This window comes from Nannobrachium achirus (assembly GCF_963921795.1).
Source record: "Nannobrachium achirus genome assembly, chromosome: 3".
In the NCBI taxonomy this organism is placed as follows: Eukaryota; Metazoa; Chordata; class Actinopteri; order Myctophiformes; family Myctophidae; genus Nannobrachium; species Nannobrachium achirus.
The window spans coordinates 20,741,389-20,761,043 of NC_137812.1; the positions used below are offsets into that span (position 1 = coordinate 20,741,389).

The following is a 19,655-nucleotide window of genomic DNA, read 5'->3' on the forward strand; positions in this document are numbered from 1 at the left end:
ATGGGCTCCACTCTATGCTATGATGGCAGCTGAGTAGCCTACTGTGGGGGAAACAAGGGCATCTCTGCTTAATAGTCCACTTGCCAGAATCTGAACCCTGGCATATTGAGTACACCAAGGTTTTATGTTAGAAATGTTGAGTATGGGTTCCCAGCATTTAGAAACTGCCGGATGCTAACTGCCGTTTTAAACCGGAAATGGCCATATACAACATAATAAAGTATCAAAATCACCCCACTTTAAGTTGGTATAAGGCCATTTCCGGTTTAAAACGGCCATTTTGAATTTAGAAAATGGATTCAGCATCCTCAATAACCCCCAAAACCACTCCAATATTGTTCAAATCGGCCAATCAGTTTTTGACATATTATCCATTATTATAGGGGATTATGCTAATTAAAGCTAATTATGCAAATTATGAAAATTGCTCAACATATGCAAGTTAGCATCCGGCAGTTTCTACATGCTGGGGACCCATACTCATTTATACATAAAACCTTGGTGTACTCAATATGTCCGGGTTCACAATGGGGCTCTATGGGCTGGCAAGTAGACTATAATAGACCCCATGAACAGTAATTTGGGATCAATATAAGTAGGAAAATGAGCCTAGATGTTATTTATGGCGGAGTTGTCTGAGCAAGTACACCTCCTGCCTCCTGCCTGCCTATCGCTACCCTGGATTTAACAGTGCAGCCTTAATGGCAAAAGGACCAGTGTTTCTCATGCAGTGGATCACAGCCCAAAAGTGTTTCATGATGAGAAGTTTCGAAGTAGTCCTGGTACTAATAGCATAATATTGTGACATTGCTGCATGAGGGTTGACCTTTAACCTGTCTTACATGCTTGTGTGCACATCCATACAGATCCACACAGACATCCACTGTATATGGAATGTGAAAACCCTATACTGTATGTCCAAAACTGTTCCTTTTTTTGGTTGTTTTTAAAGTGTTTCGGATCTACAAGCTCACAACGCCTCGCATCGTGAGGCGTTGTGTGCTTGTAGATTGGCTATTCTCACTAGTTTCTTTGGTGACTGATTGATTGAATATTTCATTAGACAGAAATCTATATATGACACTCATGTATGTAGTATATAGGGCTTTAATTTACAAGAAAAAAAGAAAAGAAAGAAAAAACATCTGAGACGTGGAGATACAAGGTTTGTGCCCGACAGTGCCGATATACTGTATCTCTATATAAATAGATTTTCGTAATCAGTGTATTCAGAGTAAACATCGTAATCATCAGCATCAGGAGAGATCATGCGAGTAATCCACTCCCTATATTTGTAGACATTGGCGTAGAGACCAGGCTTGTTCTTCAGCCCACATCCACGTGCCCAGCTCACCAAGCCTGCGACGTAGTGAACTCCTTTCTCTTTGCACACCAGAGGTCCGCCTGAATCGCCCTGTAAGGACAAAGAATGGATTGATGACTGTGATGCAGAGGCTCATTACAAAGGAGGTCCCACTGAATTAAAGATGGGGTGCCATGATTTCCTCCACCCTAAGACATGATTATCAGGTATTATGATTATACTAGGAGGAAGATCTTTTCCAAAAAAGTGTACAGAAAGAGTTAAAATTAGGTTTTTATGTGGCCACACCCACCAGTTCATTAAGTATGCCTGGTTGTCATCGTGGGTGGTAACCCAGCTGAAGTTAGCCACACCCACAGTGTTGGATTAATGGTGAGTAAGTGAGTAATCAATAGAAAAAGTCATTTTGAGGGTGAACTACTCCTTTAAGATAACATAAGAATAATTCCCTAGGTTACAGCAGGTTGATAACACAATGTGATAATTATTATTATCATTGCCAGTCCGTCAATCCGACCACCTGACCTGCATGTACACGGACACGTGCACAAACGCACACACACACACACACACACACACACACACACACACACACACACACACACACACACACACACACACACACACACACACACACACACACACACAACAAACAAACTCACTTTGCAGGCATCAACTACTCCTTCCATGAATCCCGCACAGATCATGGTGTCGTCCAGTCGGTCTCCATAGACATCTGGAGCCATACAGCTTCTCTTAGAGATCAAGGGAACTACAGCTTTTGACAGCTTGTTTGGACGGAGCCCTGGAGGCCAAGAACACAGAGAGGCATGTTACTGCAAAATGCATGTAAACCTAATGTTGCCATATAGGTAAATGAATATATAGCATTATAGAATAGATAGGAATAGATGAGTCTTGTGAAGAGGAAATAGTTTCCACTGAAATGATAAAAGATTCACAACAGGGAGTAATCGCTACACAGAGACAATGTTAAAGATGTCATGAGCGTAAATGCCTTTATATTTATTACATTTTATCTTACATGTATCTACCCCCCCCCCCCCCCCCCCCCCCCCTCTCTCTCTCTCTCTCTCTCTCGGTTCCAAGCATTAGCCTATGCTCTCTTATTGCTGACTCCCTGTTGCCTTATGCTCCCTTGTTATCACTTGCTTAGTGGTAATGTGTAGTTGGATAGGCCTACATACTATCCTCAGTTTGGCCCCATCCAGAGACCACACACTCCTCGCCATCGGGGAAGAGCCGGTTTGGCAGACAGGCAGTTTTAACATAGTTGGTTTCCTTGGCGCACAATAGGCTGTCGGTGGCTTTCAGCTGGAGCAATGCTGAGACACAGTGAACACAGTGTCAGTACATTAGTATATCATTAGTCCATACTTCTTCAACTGCTAATCCGGAGACGGGTTACATTATTACATCATTAGCATGTACAGTATGCTTAATCATTTCAATGTTGCTAATAATTAATAATAATAGAAAGGTGCAATTGGAAATTGCAAGTGTGGTTGCCGTGACGCGGATTTCGCAAATGCATTTCGACTTGGACCATTTGAAATTTCCCCATTCAATTCAACAGGGAAAATGTATTCACTAATAAATTAATTGCCATATATGGAGATCTCTGTTTGAGTCTCATGTGGTCTATGATGTCAGACATATATGATGTCAGCCATCTTCATATTTGGGAAAAGTTAAAATTTTAATTAAAGTCAATGGAGAAAATGTATTCACTAAAACTAAATTAGCTACGTATCTCTTCTCTTCGGTGTGTCCCGGTGAAGCCGGTTGATTTGACATATGGCCCAAGTGCATGCCACCAAAAATGTGGGAGGAGAAGTGCGGCAAAACAAATACAAAATACAAAAATACTTAGGAGACTATGGAAAGTGGAATAAAGTCCTATAGTACTTACTATATTGTGTGGTTGCCCTACAGGGGCAACCACATTAATAGTATTGCCTTTTTTATGCTCGGATTACTTTTACTCCTAGCGTCCGGAATAAGGTAAAATGAAATCAATAAAATATTGGGCACTTAGGGATTCTTGGTTCATCACGGACACTCAATGTGTCAAATACAGTACTTGAGTACTTGTTTATTTTACATCACTGTCACAGCCTAAGCCAAATTGTAGACTTTCTTCATAGGGTGGATACATTCAGAATGGTAAAGGGCTTGAATGCATGTGGCCTCACCAATGTCACTCTTAAGAGCGTAGGACAATTCCCTGTAATCGTCGTGAATGATGACCCTCTCCACGGGGATGACCTGGACTTCGGCTTCGTGTGTCGCAATGTCCACTCCCCCCAAGACCACCTGCATGTCCCTGGAGACCGTGACGTTACTGGAGAGACAAGCAGCAGACAGCATCAGCTCCGTGCATAACCGTAGGCCCACTTTTCACAAGGTGGCAGGCAGCCTTGTGTTCATTTTGTCGACTAAAACGATGACGAAAAATGTTTGCCGACTGGAATAGGAAACGCGGGCATGCCACTGTCTGAAAACTAGGACTGCAGTTCTGCATTCAAACTAGGACTACAGTTATGCATTCAAGGCAAGCGTTGAACATTGAAATGGCCCTTTTTTAAATGTTTATAAAAAAGGTTGAGAGGAAGGTCTGCTTTCTGTGCTTGCATATTACAGATTGTGGTTCGGTGCGATGTTGATTACGTAAAAATGTTCGACTACCCTGTTTCACTTACAAAAACAAAATAAAAACTAAGCTATGATGACTAAAACTATGATGACTAAAAATGACTAAATATACTAACAATTTTGTCAACATATAAAAACTAGACTTAAATGTTTGGGAGGGACTAGTGGAGAAGAGATCCAGTAATCACGGCGCGGGTCTTACAGACCGAGAATAGCTTCATCTACAAGCTGATCTGTGTCGCGTTGTGAGCTTGTAGATCGTCTATTATCGGCACAGAGCTAAGTGCAAATCAGCCATTTCAATGCTATCACGGCAAGCCAAAAATAAACTTTAGTGTATATATACAGTATAATAAGCTTACAAGCAGTGAGCAGCAGTGAGAACCCAACAGGATGCGATCAGGACGCCTCCACATTTGTGTTTGAAGGCATTAGATGTACCAGTGGTTCTGGTCTGCAGGGACGCCTGCCACGGATGTTCCCCGAGCTCGGACTCTATCCCTCCAACGACCCTTACTCTAAATTTGGAACGCTGCCCGCACTGGGAGAACTGGGCTGGGAGAGATGGGGGTGGAGACACAGCATTCACTTTCACATTTTGCAGCCATGTCAGTGGGTTATACAAACGTAAAAAAAATATATACATATTTATCCATTACACCCTGTGAAGCCTTGAATTCATCTTGAGATTGTTATTGCGACCGTCAGGTCGCAGTTACTATCAAAACCTCCACAGGCTGTCAGTCAGTCTGTCTGTCAGTCTGTCTGTCAGTCAGTCTGTCCGTTACACGTCACGTCACACTTTTGCCCTACTCATATCTCTGCCAACGTTGCCCCGATCCATGCCAAAGCTTTGCACACACACTCCTTGGCTGCCAGACCACAACCCCTCTTTTCTCACATGTCCCTCTTCTAGCTCCACCATGAGGCAAAACACATTTTTGGACAGATTTTGCCCTAAAATCATGCAAAGCGGTACACAGTATCTCTAGGCATGTCATCAACATGGATCTGTCCCATTTCCCATATTCCCTCCTGATTGGCTACCATTGCCTTCTAAAGTTTGTGTATGCGACCTGACTGTCGCTTATCTCCCGATTAGGGAGTCTTACTGGTTGTTTCTGTGGAATTCCTCAGTCAATAATTTGATGACCGGCAAAGTGTCCGGTATAGAGACTCAATGGAGACTCTTTGGACCCTATTTTTTAAGTAAGTTATACTGCCATGCACCATCTTATGCGCAATCCTTATTATACAGGTGGCGCTGGACGCAAACACTTAAGGTTTAAGAAGACTCGCCAGCATATTTAAGGCCCGGGGGAGTGTTCATATGTTAATCATGGGGGCAATGTGGTAGTTGCTATTATGAACCTTGACTTAAAAAAAACGTAACACATACCGTTTAGACGTGGTCACGCCTCTACACCTGAATTTAAGTCATAAGAGCTCCTATTATTAAAAGCTTCAAAATAGGGCCATGAGAGTCTCCTACCAGAGAGACCACTGCTCATCAAATTATTGTCTTAGGAATGCCACAAAAACAAAACAAACTAAAACAACTCAATGAATTCAAGGCTTTGTGGGGTGTGTAGGCCTAATTGATAGAAAATACGTTATTCTTTGGGTGAACTACTCCTTGAACCTCACAAGACTATTACCTCAACCTCACAATACTGTTACTATCACCGAAAATGAATGAATGAATGAATGAATGAATGAATGAATGAATGAATGAGCGTGCATGCGTGCGTGCTGGCTACGCTACACGGCAATGAGTGGCATGAACTTAAGTTGTCAAAGTTACCTGGCTCGGGAACACATCTGGGGACATCGCAGAACTCCCAGCGTGTCTGTGAGTCAGTGGTGTAGCACCATGGCATCCTCGCTTTGTCTGGATTACGGCAGTAGTTGCTGTCCAGGCCACTGACAAAAACATATGCAGGTAGATAAAGTAGGCAGTTGTACGGATGGATGGATGGATGGATGGATATTTGGCTGGATATTCGGCTGGATGTTCTTACCTGTGTGGGTGGTTTTCGGGCGTGCGCTCGTGGCTGTGAGGTGTCTGGGCCGACCAGCGCTGGCAGGTTTTGCCAGAAATTGTCTGGGCAACCTCCCCCCGATAGTTTACGCCCTTGCAAGTGAAACAGGTCAGCTCTGGGACGATGGCAGGCTCTGGTGCAGAGGACAGGAAGAAGTAGATGGATGGAGAGAGTTAAGACAAGGACCAGTGTTTTGGTTGAGAGGCCGTCTGGGAAACAGAAGGTCCCTGAGCTAGACACCCCTAACTGCATGTCCCCCAGGTGTTTTATTGGAGGTTCAACACCTCGCCTAGATTCCTGTCTTTTCTTCAGTGTGACCGTCTCTAAAGTTTAGAGACAGATTAGAGTCTAAACTATACAACATAGCTGGTCTCACCACCGTCTTGTACCGTCTTGTGCTCAGTCTAGCTTCCACTACTCTCTCCCATAACTTCATTGTATGGCTCATCAATTTCCTATAATCAGCAGATGTGAGTGTCATTTCCAATAATACTACATTTTCTATAATCAGTGTGATAATTAGGATAAATATATATGGTTTTATTGAAAGGCAAACGTTGGGTAGTGTCTGACCCAACGTAACATTGTGCCGTGGATTGTGAATATGATTGTCATTCCAATTTTACAGTAATCCACAAAAGTGTTCATTCCTTGTGTCAATAGCTTGTGTTTTCATCAGCGGTTGCCACTATCAAAGACAAATATAATGTTGTTTGATCTGCGTTAGATATAACCACAGAGACCATTCAGTTTCAGAATGACCATTCATTAATTTAAAGTTCTCTAACCAGTGATTGAATCAATTCTGTGTATCAAATATACTTTTATTCCACGGCAACACCAGACTGCCTCTTCGCTCTTGGCAGAGAGCTTGCACGATAGCACTTGGGATAACGGCTTGTACATTTCTTAACATAGATGCCGTTTTTGTAACCAAGATAAAAGAAAGCCCAGTTGCACTGCACATAATGCATTATTTTTAGTGTGGTTGCCCAACAGGGGCAACACATTATAGTTCTAGTGCTACTTTATTATTTATTTCTAGATAAACAATCCAGACTATAAATAGGCAATTTACTTGACTATAAATAGGTCAAGCTTCACATGACATTCTGGCTATCCAGACTATAAATAGTCTTTCTTTCCAGATATATTATTCAGACTATAAATAGGTATTTTACTGGACTATAAATAGGTCAAGCCTCACATTAGTGTGGTTGCACAACAGGGCTTCACATGACAAGTTGGTTATCCAGACAATAAATAGGCAACCAGACTCACAATTTCTCAGAAATGCATTCCTTCGAGTTGGTGGTCAAGGTTACCTGGCTCGGTTAGACTGTCACATGTCGGAATATCGCAGTTCTCCCAGCGTTTCTTTCGGTCAGTGGTGTAGCACCATGGCACCCCCTCTTCGTCTGGATTACGGCAGTAGTTGCTGTCCAGGCCTCTGACAGAAATGTGTAGGAAGGTACAGTTAGGTAGGTAGTGCATAGACAGGCAGACAGAAAGACAGGATAGATACTGTAGATAGGTAGGTATTTGGGTGAATGTTCTTACTTGTCTGGGTAGTCCTCGGGCATGCGCTCATGGTCGTGAGGTGACTGGGACGACCACCTCTGGCATGTTTTGCCAGAGAGCGTCCTGGCAACCGTCCCCCGATAGTTTGTGCCGATGCCAGTGTAGCAGGTCAGCTCTGGGACGATGGTAGGTCGACCGGACAGGGAGAAGTAGAGGGACGGAGAGAGAGGAAAGACAATTGTTTTGCATTTTTCTAGATGGGCTAACCTTACCAGAAAGATAGTATTTTAAATTATTTTTACCCCCTTTCTTATGCCAATTGATGAAATTAAATAAAGGACTTTTTGCAAAAGGGAAATGTGTTATTACATTAATTTTTATAAGTATATACATTATTTGTTCAAGTTTAAACTGTTAAAGTTTAGAATATGAAGTAAGTCAACTTACCCCTTTACTTGAATCAACCTGGGTTAACCCTAACCCTGGGGCAATTTGAGCCACATGACCACTTTTCTTTTTTTAAATAAGTCATATTTGTATGGCCCTTTATCATGGATGCTTACTCACAATTTTAAATTATACAAGAACATCCTGAAATATGTCCAGATGTTTTGATTTTACTACCATCTAAATTTTTCTTTCTTCCAGGACAACTTAAGCGAAAGGTGGCTCATCATCTTACCCCCTTCTCCCCTATGTGTGGAATCACACTAGTCTGTCAGTCAGTTTCTCTGCTAACAGTACAGTGAGTCACAGAGAGATGAGGGTCTGTTATTTGTCCACAGAAATGACTCAAAAGTAATCAGTACAAATCATTATCATGAACATAAGTGGTCAAAGCTACCTGGCTTGGGAACAACCTCACATCTGGGGACCTGGCAGTACTCCCAGCGTGTCTGGGAGTCGGTGGTGTAGCACCATGGCATCCTCTCATTGTCTGGATTACGGCAGTAGTTGTTGTCCAGGGCACTGATGACAGAACGGGTACATACGTTCAGTAGGTAGGTAGCAAGAAGACAGACAGACAGACAGACAGACAGACGGCTAGATAGTTGTCTAGATATGCAGATAGATACTGAAGATAGGTAGATGTTTGGCTGGATGTTCTTACTTGCATGGGTAATTGTCCTGTGTGCGGTCGTGGCTGTAAGGTGTCTGGGCCGACCAGCGCTGGCAGGTTTTGCCAGAGATCGTCCTGGCAACCGTCCCTCGATAGTCTTTTCCGTCGCCACTGTAACAGTCCATCTCTGCAACGAGTTTGGGTGGTGGTGGCACTGAGGTGGGTGGTGCTGGCACTGGCACTGAGGTGGGTGGCTCTGAGGACAGGAAGAAGTAGATTGATGGAGAGCGGACTCTGTCTTTTGGGGGCTTTTGAGGTTAGGTTTAGGCATAGTTCCTGTGAGGTTAGAGTTAAGGTCAAAGGGATATTTCACTTAAAACAAAAACTAATGCGGGTCTTTACCTTAAGGTTAAGGTTAGTAGCATAGTTTTTGTGAGGTTATGGTTATGGTTAGTGTTGGTTATGGTTAAAGGAGTTCACCCCCAAAATTACCTTTTTTTCTATTGATCACTCATGCCATGGAGACTTGTTTTTTTTTTTTTTTTTCGCATTCCTAAGACAAGGATTTGATTACAATAAATGTAACCCCATTGATTCCGGATGGAGACCCAAATGCATTTGGGTCCCCATCCGGACTCAATGGGGTACATTTACAAAAAGAGTTTTTTTTTTTTTTTTTTTGGAGTGCGTAGGAATGCGTAGAATACAAACAAATATTATTGAACTATCCATGGCGTTAATAATCAATAGGGAAAAAACGTCATTTTGGGGGTGAACTACTTACTCCTTTAAAGGTTAGGGTTAGAGCCACCAAAGGAAGACAAGGATCTGTGTTTTGGTTTGATGTTTCACCTGGGAAACAGAAGACCCCCGGTTTGCCCCCGGCACCAGTCTTTATGAAGTTCTCTGATTGGTTGATACGATACTTGACATTTCCTGACTTTTGACTTTTGTTTGATGTAAACATTGGACTCAGTTGTCCAACCAATGTAATTTTTGGTGTAACTTACAGTAAAGGTCCGTACACACTGAGGGCGAATTGGCGAATAGCGAATTAGCGTATAATTCGCCTTTTTAAAAAAACCTTATAAAGTCAATGGAAGCATCCACACCAAACGCGAATTTCGAAAAAGCGAAAAGGCGTCTGTTTTTTATTCGCCCTTGTGTCGAATTTAACGAACGTTCAAAGGCGAATTCCTCTCTCTCTCTGTATCAAAGTAAGCTCACTCTACCCTATTTCAAGAGAGAGAGAGAGAATGGTGGAGGGACCTTCACGTTACATTGAGGCCGAGGGGAACAGTGTCTTTCTCCTTTTCCGTGTCTCGTCTGCGTGGCTGCTTGGAAAAAGTAGCCTACTCGAATGTCTTACTGGTAAAAGCATGGTTTATGTGTTTGTTATTGTAGGCTACTTTATATCTGCAAAAAGACTAATGTTTTAAAATAAATCGCTGGGTATTAAATAGCCTACAATAGGATCCGAAATGAGTGGAAGGAAAGTACTGGAAATTCGACTCAAGTACAAATACCTACAAGTACAGGCTACTCAAGTAAATGTAGGCTACTTTTAGTTACTTTACACTGACTTTCTTTTTTTACATGTTGTCCCGAAATCCTTTTATTTCCGAGAGACCCGGCCGACCATTTAATCATTATTAAAACCCTCTTTCATGTAACTCACTGCAGCCGTGCAGCGTGCGCTGTTAACTGATTGACAGGCAGAAGAAGGCTACCAAGGAATCTACTGTATAATATTAAGATCAAAACAAAGCCAGAGATTAAAAGGAATACTTTTAGGCTATTTTCTAACTACAGAGAGGTAAGTCATGGTTTAACTTGTACGCGGTCGCGGCTGCTTTCTCATCATCCTGGCAGCAGGCAGGCTACGCATCACGCATGCATTACGCACGCACCAAGATCTTTTCCCCCTGCTGTTAAACTGATCCTAGACCAGCATTATCATCTCACTGTTACACAGCCATTCATCTCGCTGCCTCGCGGCTAACAGACCATGATCCTAGGTCAGGCCAGCCTAAACACAGCACACACGTTAAACAGAACTCCAGTAGTTCGTTCCTTATAGCGCACGCCAGCACGCACACACACATTGATTGATTGCTTTACAGTTTGCATAAATCGGGAGCAATTAGGGGACAAAGTCTTGCTCAAAGACACTTCGACACCAACTCTGGGGAGGCCGGGTTCGAACTGGGAATCTCATGTTTCCCAAGCCTTTACAGTAAGCTAAACATCATCGTCATGAAATTAGATTGGTCAAAACTACCTGGTTCAGGAACATCACCACATCTGTTGACCGGGCAGAACTCCCAGCGTTTCTCTGGGTCAGTGGTGTAGCACCAGGGCCTCATCTCATTGTCTGGATTACGGCAGTAGTTGATGTCCAGGCCTCTGAAAAAAATATGTATGTAAGTATGGAAGGATGGATGGATTCTTCTTCTTTCGTGTATCATCGTCCTTGATGATTGGTTGACAACATTGTATTTCACAAGATTTCTTGTTACTTAGGGGAGGCCATGGGGCTGGCTGTCGTCTTCCCCCCTTGCTGACGTCGGCTTAGATGGATAGAATGATACAATAGATAGATAGATAGATAGATAGATAGATAGATAGATAGATATTTTGGGTGGTGTACTTACTTGTCTGGATGGTTTTCAGGTGTGCGAGTGTGGCCGTGAGGTGTCTGGGCCGACCAACGCTGGCAGGTTCTGCCAGATATCGTCCTGGCAACCGTCCCTCGATAGTTTGTGCCCTCGCACTTGAAGCAGGTCATCTCTGGAACGATGGCAGGCTCTAATGCAGAGGACAACAAGAAGAATTGATTGATTGATTGATTGATTTATTGACAACAAGCATTATATACAAAACAAGATGCACATTTGAGTCAAAAGTATGTCACAAGAAATCCCAGAGTCTTATTTCCAAGCGGTCCCATAAATACAGTGAAAACAAGACAACAAAAGACATACAATTAGTTGTTTAGTAAAATCTGATCCATGTGGTTTTTAGAACATTTTGCATCATCTAACATTTATATATATATATTAAGGCTGGGACTTTAACTGATTAATTGCGATTAATTAATTACAGAAAATTAAAATTAAAAAAAATTACGCATTTTAATCACACTTAGTTTTTGCACCACAGAACCTTCAGTTTCGGGCATACCGATCATAGCGATGCACCAACCAAGAAGAGACAACAAACGCGAAGGGAGAAGTAGCCGATCAGAGCGATTTGCTTGGCCCAGTGGATGCGAAATTTAGATTTAAAAAACTCACTCGTTGATTCACTCATACAACAAAATATGTTTTATTTAAAAAAAAATACTTCTCAGGTCAAATATCGATGTGCGATTAAAATTGCGATTAATTAATCACAGAGCCTGTAATTAATTAGATTAAAAAAAATGCCCAGCCCTAATATATATATATATATATATATATTATATTATTATCTGGAATCGGGTCGTGGGGGTAACGGTTCCAACTAAGATTTCCAGAGTCCCCTTTCCTGAGCTTCCTCCACTCCTCCTGGGAGTATACAGAGGCGTTCCCTGGCCAGTGTAGCGATATAATCCTTCCATCTGGTCTTTGGTCTGCCACAGGGTCTCCTCCCAGTGGGACGTGCATCGAGGACCTTCCTACGAAGGCACTCGGGAGGCATCCATACTAGATGCCCGAACCACCCAAGCTGACTTCTTTCCAAGTGTAGGAGCAGTGGTTCTACTCTAAGTCTCTCTCGGGTGACTGAACTTCTCAACCTATCTCTAAGGTAGATACCAGCCACCCGTCTGAGAAAACTAATTTCGGCCCCTTGTACCTGCGACCTTATACCGAGAGCATTGCCTTCTGGCTCAACTATATTTTCTACACAACTGCTACTCCGATTCTCCGGCTGATCTCCGTCTTCCCCTTTCTCTCATTCGTGAACAAGCCCCCGAGATACTTAAACTCCTTCACCTGGAACTAGCTAAACACATGAGAACTTTCTCTGCAGAGAGGTGAGAGTTTGTTATTTGTCCTCAGTGGAACTTCCCTAGAAATAATCAATAACATTGTTGTCAATTACCTGGCTCGGAAGCACCACCACATGAGGGGACATAGCAGTACTCCCAGCGTGTCTCTGATTCAGTGGTGTAGCACCAGGGCATCCTCTCATTGTCTGGATTACGGCAGTAGTTGCGGTCCAGGCCTCTAACAAAAAATAAGTAGGTACAGTAGGTAATTGTATGTAGACAGACAGACAGACAGACAGACAGACAAACAAACAGACAAACGGCTAGATAGAGGTAGATAGTTGGATATTCTTACTTGCATGGGTAGTTTTCAGGTGTACGAGTGTGTTTGTGAGGTGTCTGGGCCGACCAGCTCTGGCAGGTTTTGCCAGAGATTGTCCTGGCAACCATCCCTCGATAGCCTCTGCCATCGCCACTGTAGCAGACAAGATCTGGGACGATGGTAGGTGGACAGGACAGGAAGAATTAGATGGATGGAGAGGGACAAAAGACAAGGATCAGTTTTTTTGTAGAGAGGTTGTATGGGAAAATTGCAGTCAGCCGGTGGGTCAGACGTTTCTCAAGAAAAAGCAAAGCATCAGTTCTGTACAGTATGCAGGGGTGTCTATCTATCTATCTTTGCATTTAGATTGACTTGATTCCACCGATAAATAATTGTGAAAATAGCAGATCGACAAGCTAACAAGGCTTCCTGTAATCTTATGTAGAAAATGTTTGCCAGTTTTATAGTATAGTTGATTACTTTTGATGCTGCAATGGTGGTGTTTTTTTTAGTTTTTTTTTTTTTTTAGTTCATTGTCAAACTTTCATCAGATTCTATGGCAATTTGACATATTTCTGCAGTTCTGCAAACCTTTGAAAGTGTAAAATCATGAAGTGAGAACAGTAGAAGGAAACTGATTGGATCAGCACAAAAGTTTTGTTTGCCATATTGATTACTGCAAATGATTAACAGAGGAGGCAGGGGAAATGCAACCTTTACAGTAAGTGTGTCCAATCAGTCAATAATGATCGTCAATCTCAGCACCTGATCGTGAAATACAGTGATCGCAATCGCGAAATTGCATGTTTAACCCCCATACCAACCACATCTTTCATGTACAAACATGGCAGCCATGTACAAACATGGCAGCCATGTTTGTACATTTGAAGAAAACATAATGACTTCTATCTCATGAATGCCTGAATGGATTTCCAAGCGGATTTTTTTGTTTGAAAGCTGTGAACAGTGTGAACACACATGGTGCATGATCTGAGCACTATGAATTACATGGAAGTCTATGGAGACTGAGGCATCCTGGTACTTGGCAGCCATTTTGAGAAAGCAGCGAATGCGTTAATAGTAGGCCTAGATGAGCAGATGAGCAGGTTGTTGCCTTACATTAAGGCAACAACCTGCTCATCGGTTGCAATTGGGGGTTCAGAGTCTTGCTCACGGACACTTTCATCGATAACTCTGGTGGAGACCGGGATCGAACTGTGAACCTGCCAGTTGCCAAGCTGACGCTCTACCCCTGAGCAACTGCCACTCCATAATAAATGGCTTAATTATTCTGTGACCTTTTGACTGAAATGATTTTTAATGTAGCAAGCATTCTGAGAACATAGGCAATAAGGCGATCATTTACCTTTAAAGAGGATGGTTATTATGATTTGGTTTGGGGCAGCCAGTAGACTGAACCTCCCGTTGAGTTGACACTGTTGATCCCATTCATTGTGATGCTGTAATAAAGAAAGAGATGAATGTGTTATCGTGTTAAAGTTATCACATACGCACGCACGCACGCGCACGCACGCACGCACACACACACACACACACACACACACACACACACACACACACACACACACACACACACACACACACACACACACACACACACACACACACACACTCACTATAAATATAATTCGTTTTTGAAAATGTATTACTGTAATATACTACTATAAATGCACACAATCTCTGCGTATCCCAAGAACTGCTTGACTGCTCGAATCTCTGTGTATCCCGAGAACTGTTCGACCGCTCGACTTCAAATTCGGCCCACGTTTTGCCATGGTCATTGCCCAGATTTAAGTCGGTCCGGACAGGCCAAGGATTCTTTCATTTTTAAGGATGCTCCGCCCGTTTAGTAATATAGTAAGATATGATTGATGTCACGTGAAACTCAATCTGGCTAGCCATCGTCAAAAAAAGGTTCCTTCTCTGGTCAGAGTCTGTTCTTGATAGATTATGTGAAACTTGACCAATCATGGAGTCATTTATTGTCTGGTTGGCTGAAATGGCATTGGAGGTGTAGGAGGTGTTTGCTAGGGGAAATGGGAATTGCTAGGGTGTATTTATGCAGCTAGGATCTAGCAAATGGTTTGCTAGGATGTTCCTATGATCAAACAGCATTAGATTAATGCAAGGGTAAAACAGATGGTGTGTAGGCTACTATAGCCTACTATAGGCAACCACTAGTGTTTTTGTTCCTAAACAAGTATTATTAATGTGGTCGAATAGACCAGGGTTGGTGACCAAGTGGATGTGGCAGAATACTTAGAAAATATTTTGAATTTATCACTCCACTTAAGACCCTCAATTTGAGGGCCAAACGGACCTGAATCGCACTGTCCTTGACCTTGGTGCGATCTTTTTTACTGTTGATAACTTCAATTTAATTAACAAGACAGAGAAAGACAGACAGACAGACAGACAGACAGACAGACAGACAGACAGACAGACAGACAGACAGACAGAGAACAGGCTTTAGAAACGGGAAGAGTCTCTTTCTTGTCTTGCCCAGGTGGGCGTGATTATATGACAACAATCTTAAGCCAAACCATAACCTCAAAACCACTCCCACGCAAATCATCTGAAAAAGAGGCTCTGGCTTTGGAAATGTTGAAGCTATTCTTACCGTCTTTGTCACGTCTTTTCTGCGAACACAGTCGATGTAAGGGTTGGGATTGGACTGACTCCTGCAAACAAAGCATCGCACCTCCAGCTGACAGATAAAAACACAGACAGTGGTGTAAAGCAGGGGTCTTGGACAAAGGGTAGATTAAAAATGTACCTTAATGATTGTGTGCAGAAACTAAATGACTCTGTCATAAGTCCAAGGAGATTTATTCATGTTTAACAAATTAAAACGCATAATCTCGGTCCTCAGAGTTATTATGGGGGAGGGGGATCTTTGTGTGATGGGAACCTCTTTTACATTAACCTTTTTGTATAGCATCCCTATTCTGTGGTAACATTCTCCAAAAATAGCAGATCCACAAACTCCCACAATATTTATCTGTGGAATCGAAGTCAAATAAAATGTACTGCTTCAACTCCTACAATTCCAAGTGCTTGTTGGGGTGGGGTGGGGGATGTCCCTAGTTCAAATATGATTATTTTCGGGGGCCGTGCGGCCTGAAACGTGTGAGAACCACTGGCCTGTAGCTGTATTCCACATACCAGTTTGAATGGACACTCAGGGCGATGTCTGTGTTCCGGTCCAGGAGCCTTTCTGCAGGTCGTTACCCTTAAACCCAGAACTGTCGTCACCTGTTTTTCAGTGAACTATAAGAGAACAAGACAATGATGCAACATGAACAGCACATCACATTTATCTGTGGTTTTCATTTCCTTCTCTCTTCTCTCAAACTGATGTGAGATGGAACATTGATGGACATGACATGACACCGTGCTACATATCAGGGGTAGGGATGGAGCCCTCAACAAGGGTAGCTCGATAACCCGATAACAGTTTTATGGTATCAATAAGCTTTGGGCTTATCAAATTGTTATCGAGCTTAGCAGCCCATGATGTCATGTTTAAACAATCAAGACAAGAGGTGATCAATAGTATTACAGTACTATGCATAATATAAAGCAATTTAATATTTAATGATATTTGTTACTTTTGTCAATTGTCATCTTCATAGATGGTGGTCTTTCCACAAAATATTAGAAAACGCTCAATAGTAGGCTCGATAAAATCCTGGCTAAATAAGCAGGATCGATAAGGTGCTCATTATCAATAAAAATGAAGGAGCTCCATCCCTAATCAGGGGTCATCGCCATGTTAGCTTGTGGTGTAGCCTATTTTTTTTATGAAAAATACAAATTGTGCCACGGACATACAAAATGTGCGATGACCCTAACAGTTCTGTAAGAGTGTACAAATGGAACCAAATGGACCCTTACCGGGTATGTTATACACAACATCATACCACACAATATGAACCTAAGTTTAAAAACATAACACAATCACCCGATTCACCCCCTATACAGTAAGTATAGGCCTACAGTCACAACCACGTGTGTAAATATCTATGGTAGTTTTGCAAATATTTGCTTGACTTCCAAGTCCACCGTACATCATATTAAATAAACACACACACACACACACACACACACACACACACACACACACACACACACACACACACACACACACACACACACACACACACACTATATATATATTTTAAGCTGAACCAAGGAAAAATGACTTATTTCAATGTATGCCTTATGAAGCCTTAATTGAATTCAGGGTGATTTGTTTTGTTTTTGTCACATTTAATGACCGGGTAGCTGCTCAGTAGGAGACTCAATTGAGTCTGATGGTCATCAAATTATATTTATAATACACATAAATTAAACCCACAAATTCAAGCCTTCGTGGGTTGAGAAATTCATAGACAATAAACTAATATTTGGGGGTGAACTATTTACGTTACTGATCTGTTGTCAGATTTGTCAGAAGAGAACACACTTGTTTGCCGTCACATAAAGCTGCATCTACCGGTATGTAAACAACAATGTCATTACTTATCTGCATGATAATGAAGGATAACGAAGGATACATGCGGGCAACATTACCTGTTTTATGTCAACAATCTCATAGAAATTCAGGTGGCCATATATGAGTTTTTGATTTGCGTTGTTGATGGCCAGATCGACCAACTCCTTCTCGATGGGCTGCAGCTGGCTGTAGATCTTCCGTCCCTGTCCTGTTGGCAGGTAGAGGACAGCGGTCAGGAACAACACGGAGGACACAGTAAGTCTCATCGTCTCCACCAACACGGAACACTGGAGACGTTCAGAGGAGAACAGTGTTGCAGTGTAGCTGCTCAAACTCTGGGCCAAGGGGACAAAGAGCAGCGGACGTTCATGTGATCTCTCTGTTGCTGTTGTTGTTTGTTTTTTCTCCAGAAGGGTCTTGTTCAAACTGCTGATTGATGATAGGCCCTATGAAGAAAGACCCTCTGTTGGACCTCCTGCAGTTTGCAACGACTGTAAGCAGTTGTGGACAGTAAATTAAGCAGGTGTGATAAGGAGGTTTTCCACCTTTTAGTCTGAAAATAATAACGCAGTTGAGGAGAAAGACATACAACGTTCTTGGTTTTATTCGTGAGAGCTCTGAAGCATACAGTAAAAACATCTCATATACTGAGCCAAGTCCCTCCCACAACCCCAGGGAGGCCAGACCAACGACCTACCTGTAACACCTTTGGCAGACTGAGACAAACGTCACACATGCATATTTACAGAGAACAACTGTGTCAAAAGACTTTCAATACATTAAGCTCAGACAGTCATTGATTAGCAATCTGAAACAATAGAGCACACTCCATGGGGTCCGTGAGCCAAACTGGGAGAACCAGTTTGAAGATCAGAAGAATATGGGGGCTTCAACCATCACTCTGTCAGGTTTCAAAAGTTCAGAGAGCATAGAGAGAAATACAATATTTAAATAGAAGCATTATACATTTCCCATTATCAAGGTGTTTTGAGGTATTTTCTACTTTACTGGAGTACTTCCAATCTTCAATAATTGTACTTCTCCACTACTTCTCAAAGGCAAACGTTACTAGTTACCTTGTAGATTTTGATTATTATTAAGAAACCACTTAAGACCTATACAATGCGACGTAAGGGGCCATTTGGCAGTCAAATTATGGAACTTTTTAATTGCGATAACTATAGGACTGCTTTTTATTGATTTATTTAGTATTATTTTGTTTAATTTCTTTCTTGTTTAACTAATAAATTGGTATGTGGTCAGGTTTAGGCCTGGCTCAGGGAAGAGGATGGCCCCTGGCATGCATATTCCACATGGGCACCCTTGGGTGTGCGATAGGCCTATAAGGCCTAGCAGGTAGGTGTGTGTGTGTGTGTGTGTGTGTGTGTGTGTGTGTGTGTGTGTGTGTGTGTGTGTGTGTGTGTGTGCGTGTGTGCGTGCGTGCGTCCGTGCCTGTGCAAGTACAAAACACTGATGCTGCCCTTCAAAGCAGCCAAAGGTATGACACCTCCATACCTCCAAAGCCTGATCGATCCCTACAACTCGACCCGTTCACTCAAATCAGCTAACGCTGGGAAGCTGACAGAACCCTCGCCAAAAGCCCCTAGACAACAATCCACTCGTCCTCCTAGACTCTTCACTCTCCTGGCCCCCAACTATGGAATAAACTCCCTGTTGCACGGCAGACGCACTCCCTAGCTTCTGCCGTGGTCTGAAGGCCCACCTCTTCAGACTCCACCTTGGCCCATAGCACTTACCGTAGCGCTTGCTTACCCTCAATGACCATACGTGTAATTTAGATATAGCATTGTGTGTGTGTGTGTGTGTGTGTGTGTGTGTGTGTGTGTGTGTGTGTGTGTGTGTGTGTGTGTGTGTGTGTTTGTGTGTTTGTGTAGCATTCATGTTTATGCTGTAATTCTTGTTTTTATCATTATTGTAGGCAATGTAATGTATTGTTGTGTATGCTGGACTCAATGGCTTAAAGAGATCCATATATCAAATCAAATCAAATTGTCTGATCTAATTATATTATCCAAGAATGAATCCAATTTCACCCCGAAGGCCCTATTCTGAACACTTTATGTAAAATACAAAGGAGTTGTGAACCACTGATTCTTGGGCGTCCCCTAGTGGCAGGTATTGGCTCTTTAACTGAGATTCAGAGTTTATAGGCCTATGTACCATGGATGTTACCTGCTTTTATACAGTGGTGTACAGT

The 19,655-nt window shown here is 42.4% G+C and overlaps 1 protein-coding gene across 1 annotated transcript; it reads right to left on the minus strand.

The window, feature by feature from the left end:
* Window positions 1-1,091: 1,091 nt before the first annotated feature.
* On the minus strand, window positions 1,092-18,057 carry LOC308281844 (plasminogen-like). Its single transcript, XM_080722166.1, has 19 exons — window positions 17,515-18,057; window positions 16,105-16,209; window positions 15,560-15,646; window positions 14,285-14,378; window positions 12,952-13,087; window positions 12,710-12,834; window positions 11,278-11,431; window positions 10,905-11,029; window positions 8,675-8,879; window positions 8,408-8,532; window positions 7,603-7,738; window positions 7,368-7,492; window positions 6,022-6,175; window positions 5,805-5,923; window positions 4,363-4,555; window positions 3,541-3,689; window positions 2,533-2,670; window positions 1,987-2,129; window positions 1,092-1,414 (listed from the first exon to the last, which is right to left on the minus strand). The coding sequence occupies exons 1-19, from the start codon at window positions 17,701-17,703 to the stop codon at window positions 1,199-1,201; spliced, it is 2,718 nt and encodes a 905-aa protein (XP_080578292.1). The 5' UTR covers window positions 17,704-18,057; the 3' UTR covers window positions 1,092-1,198.
* Between the last annotated feature and the right edge of the window lie 1,598 nt (window positions 18,058-19,655).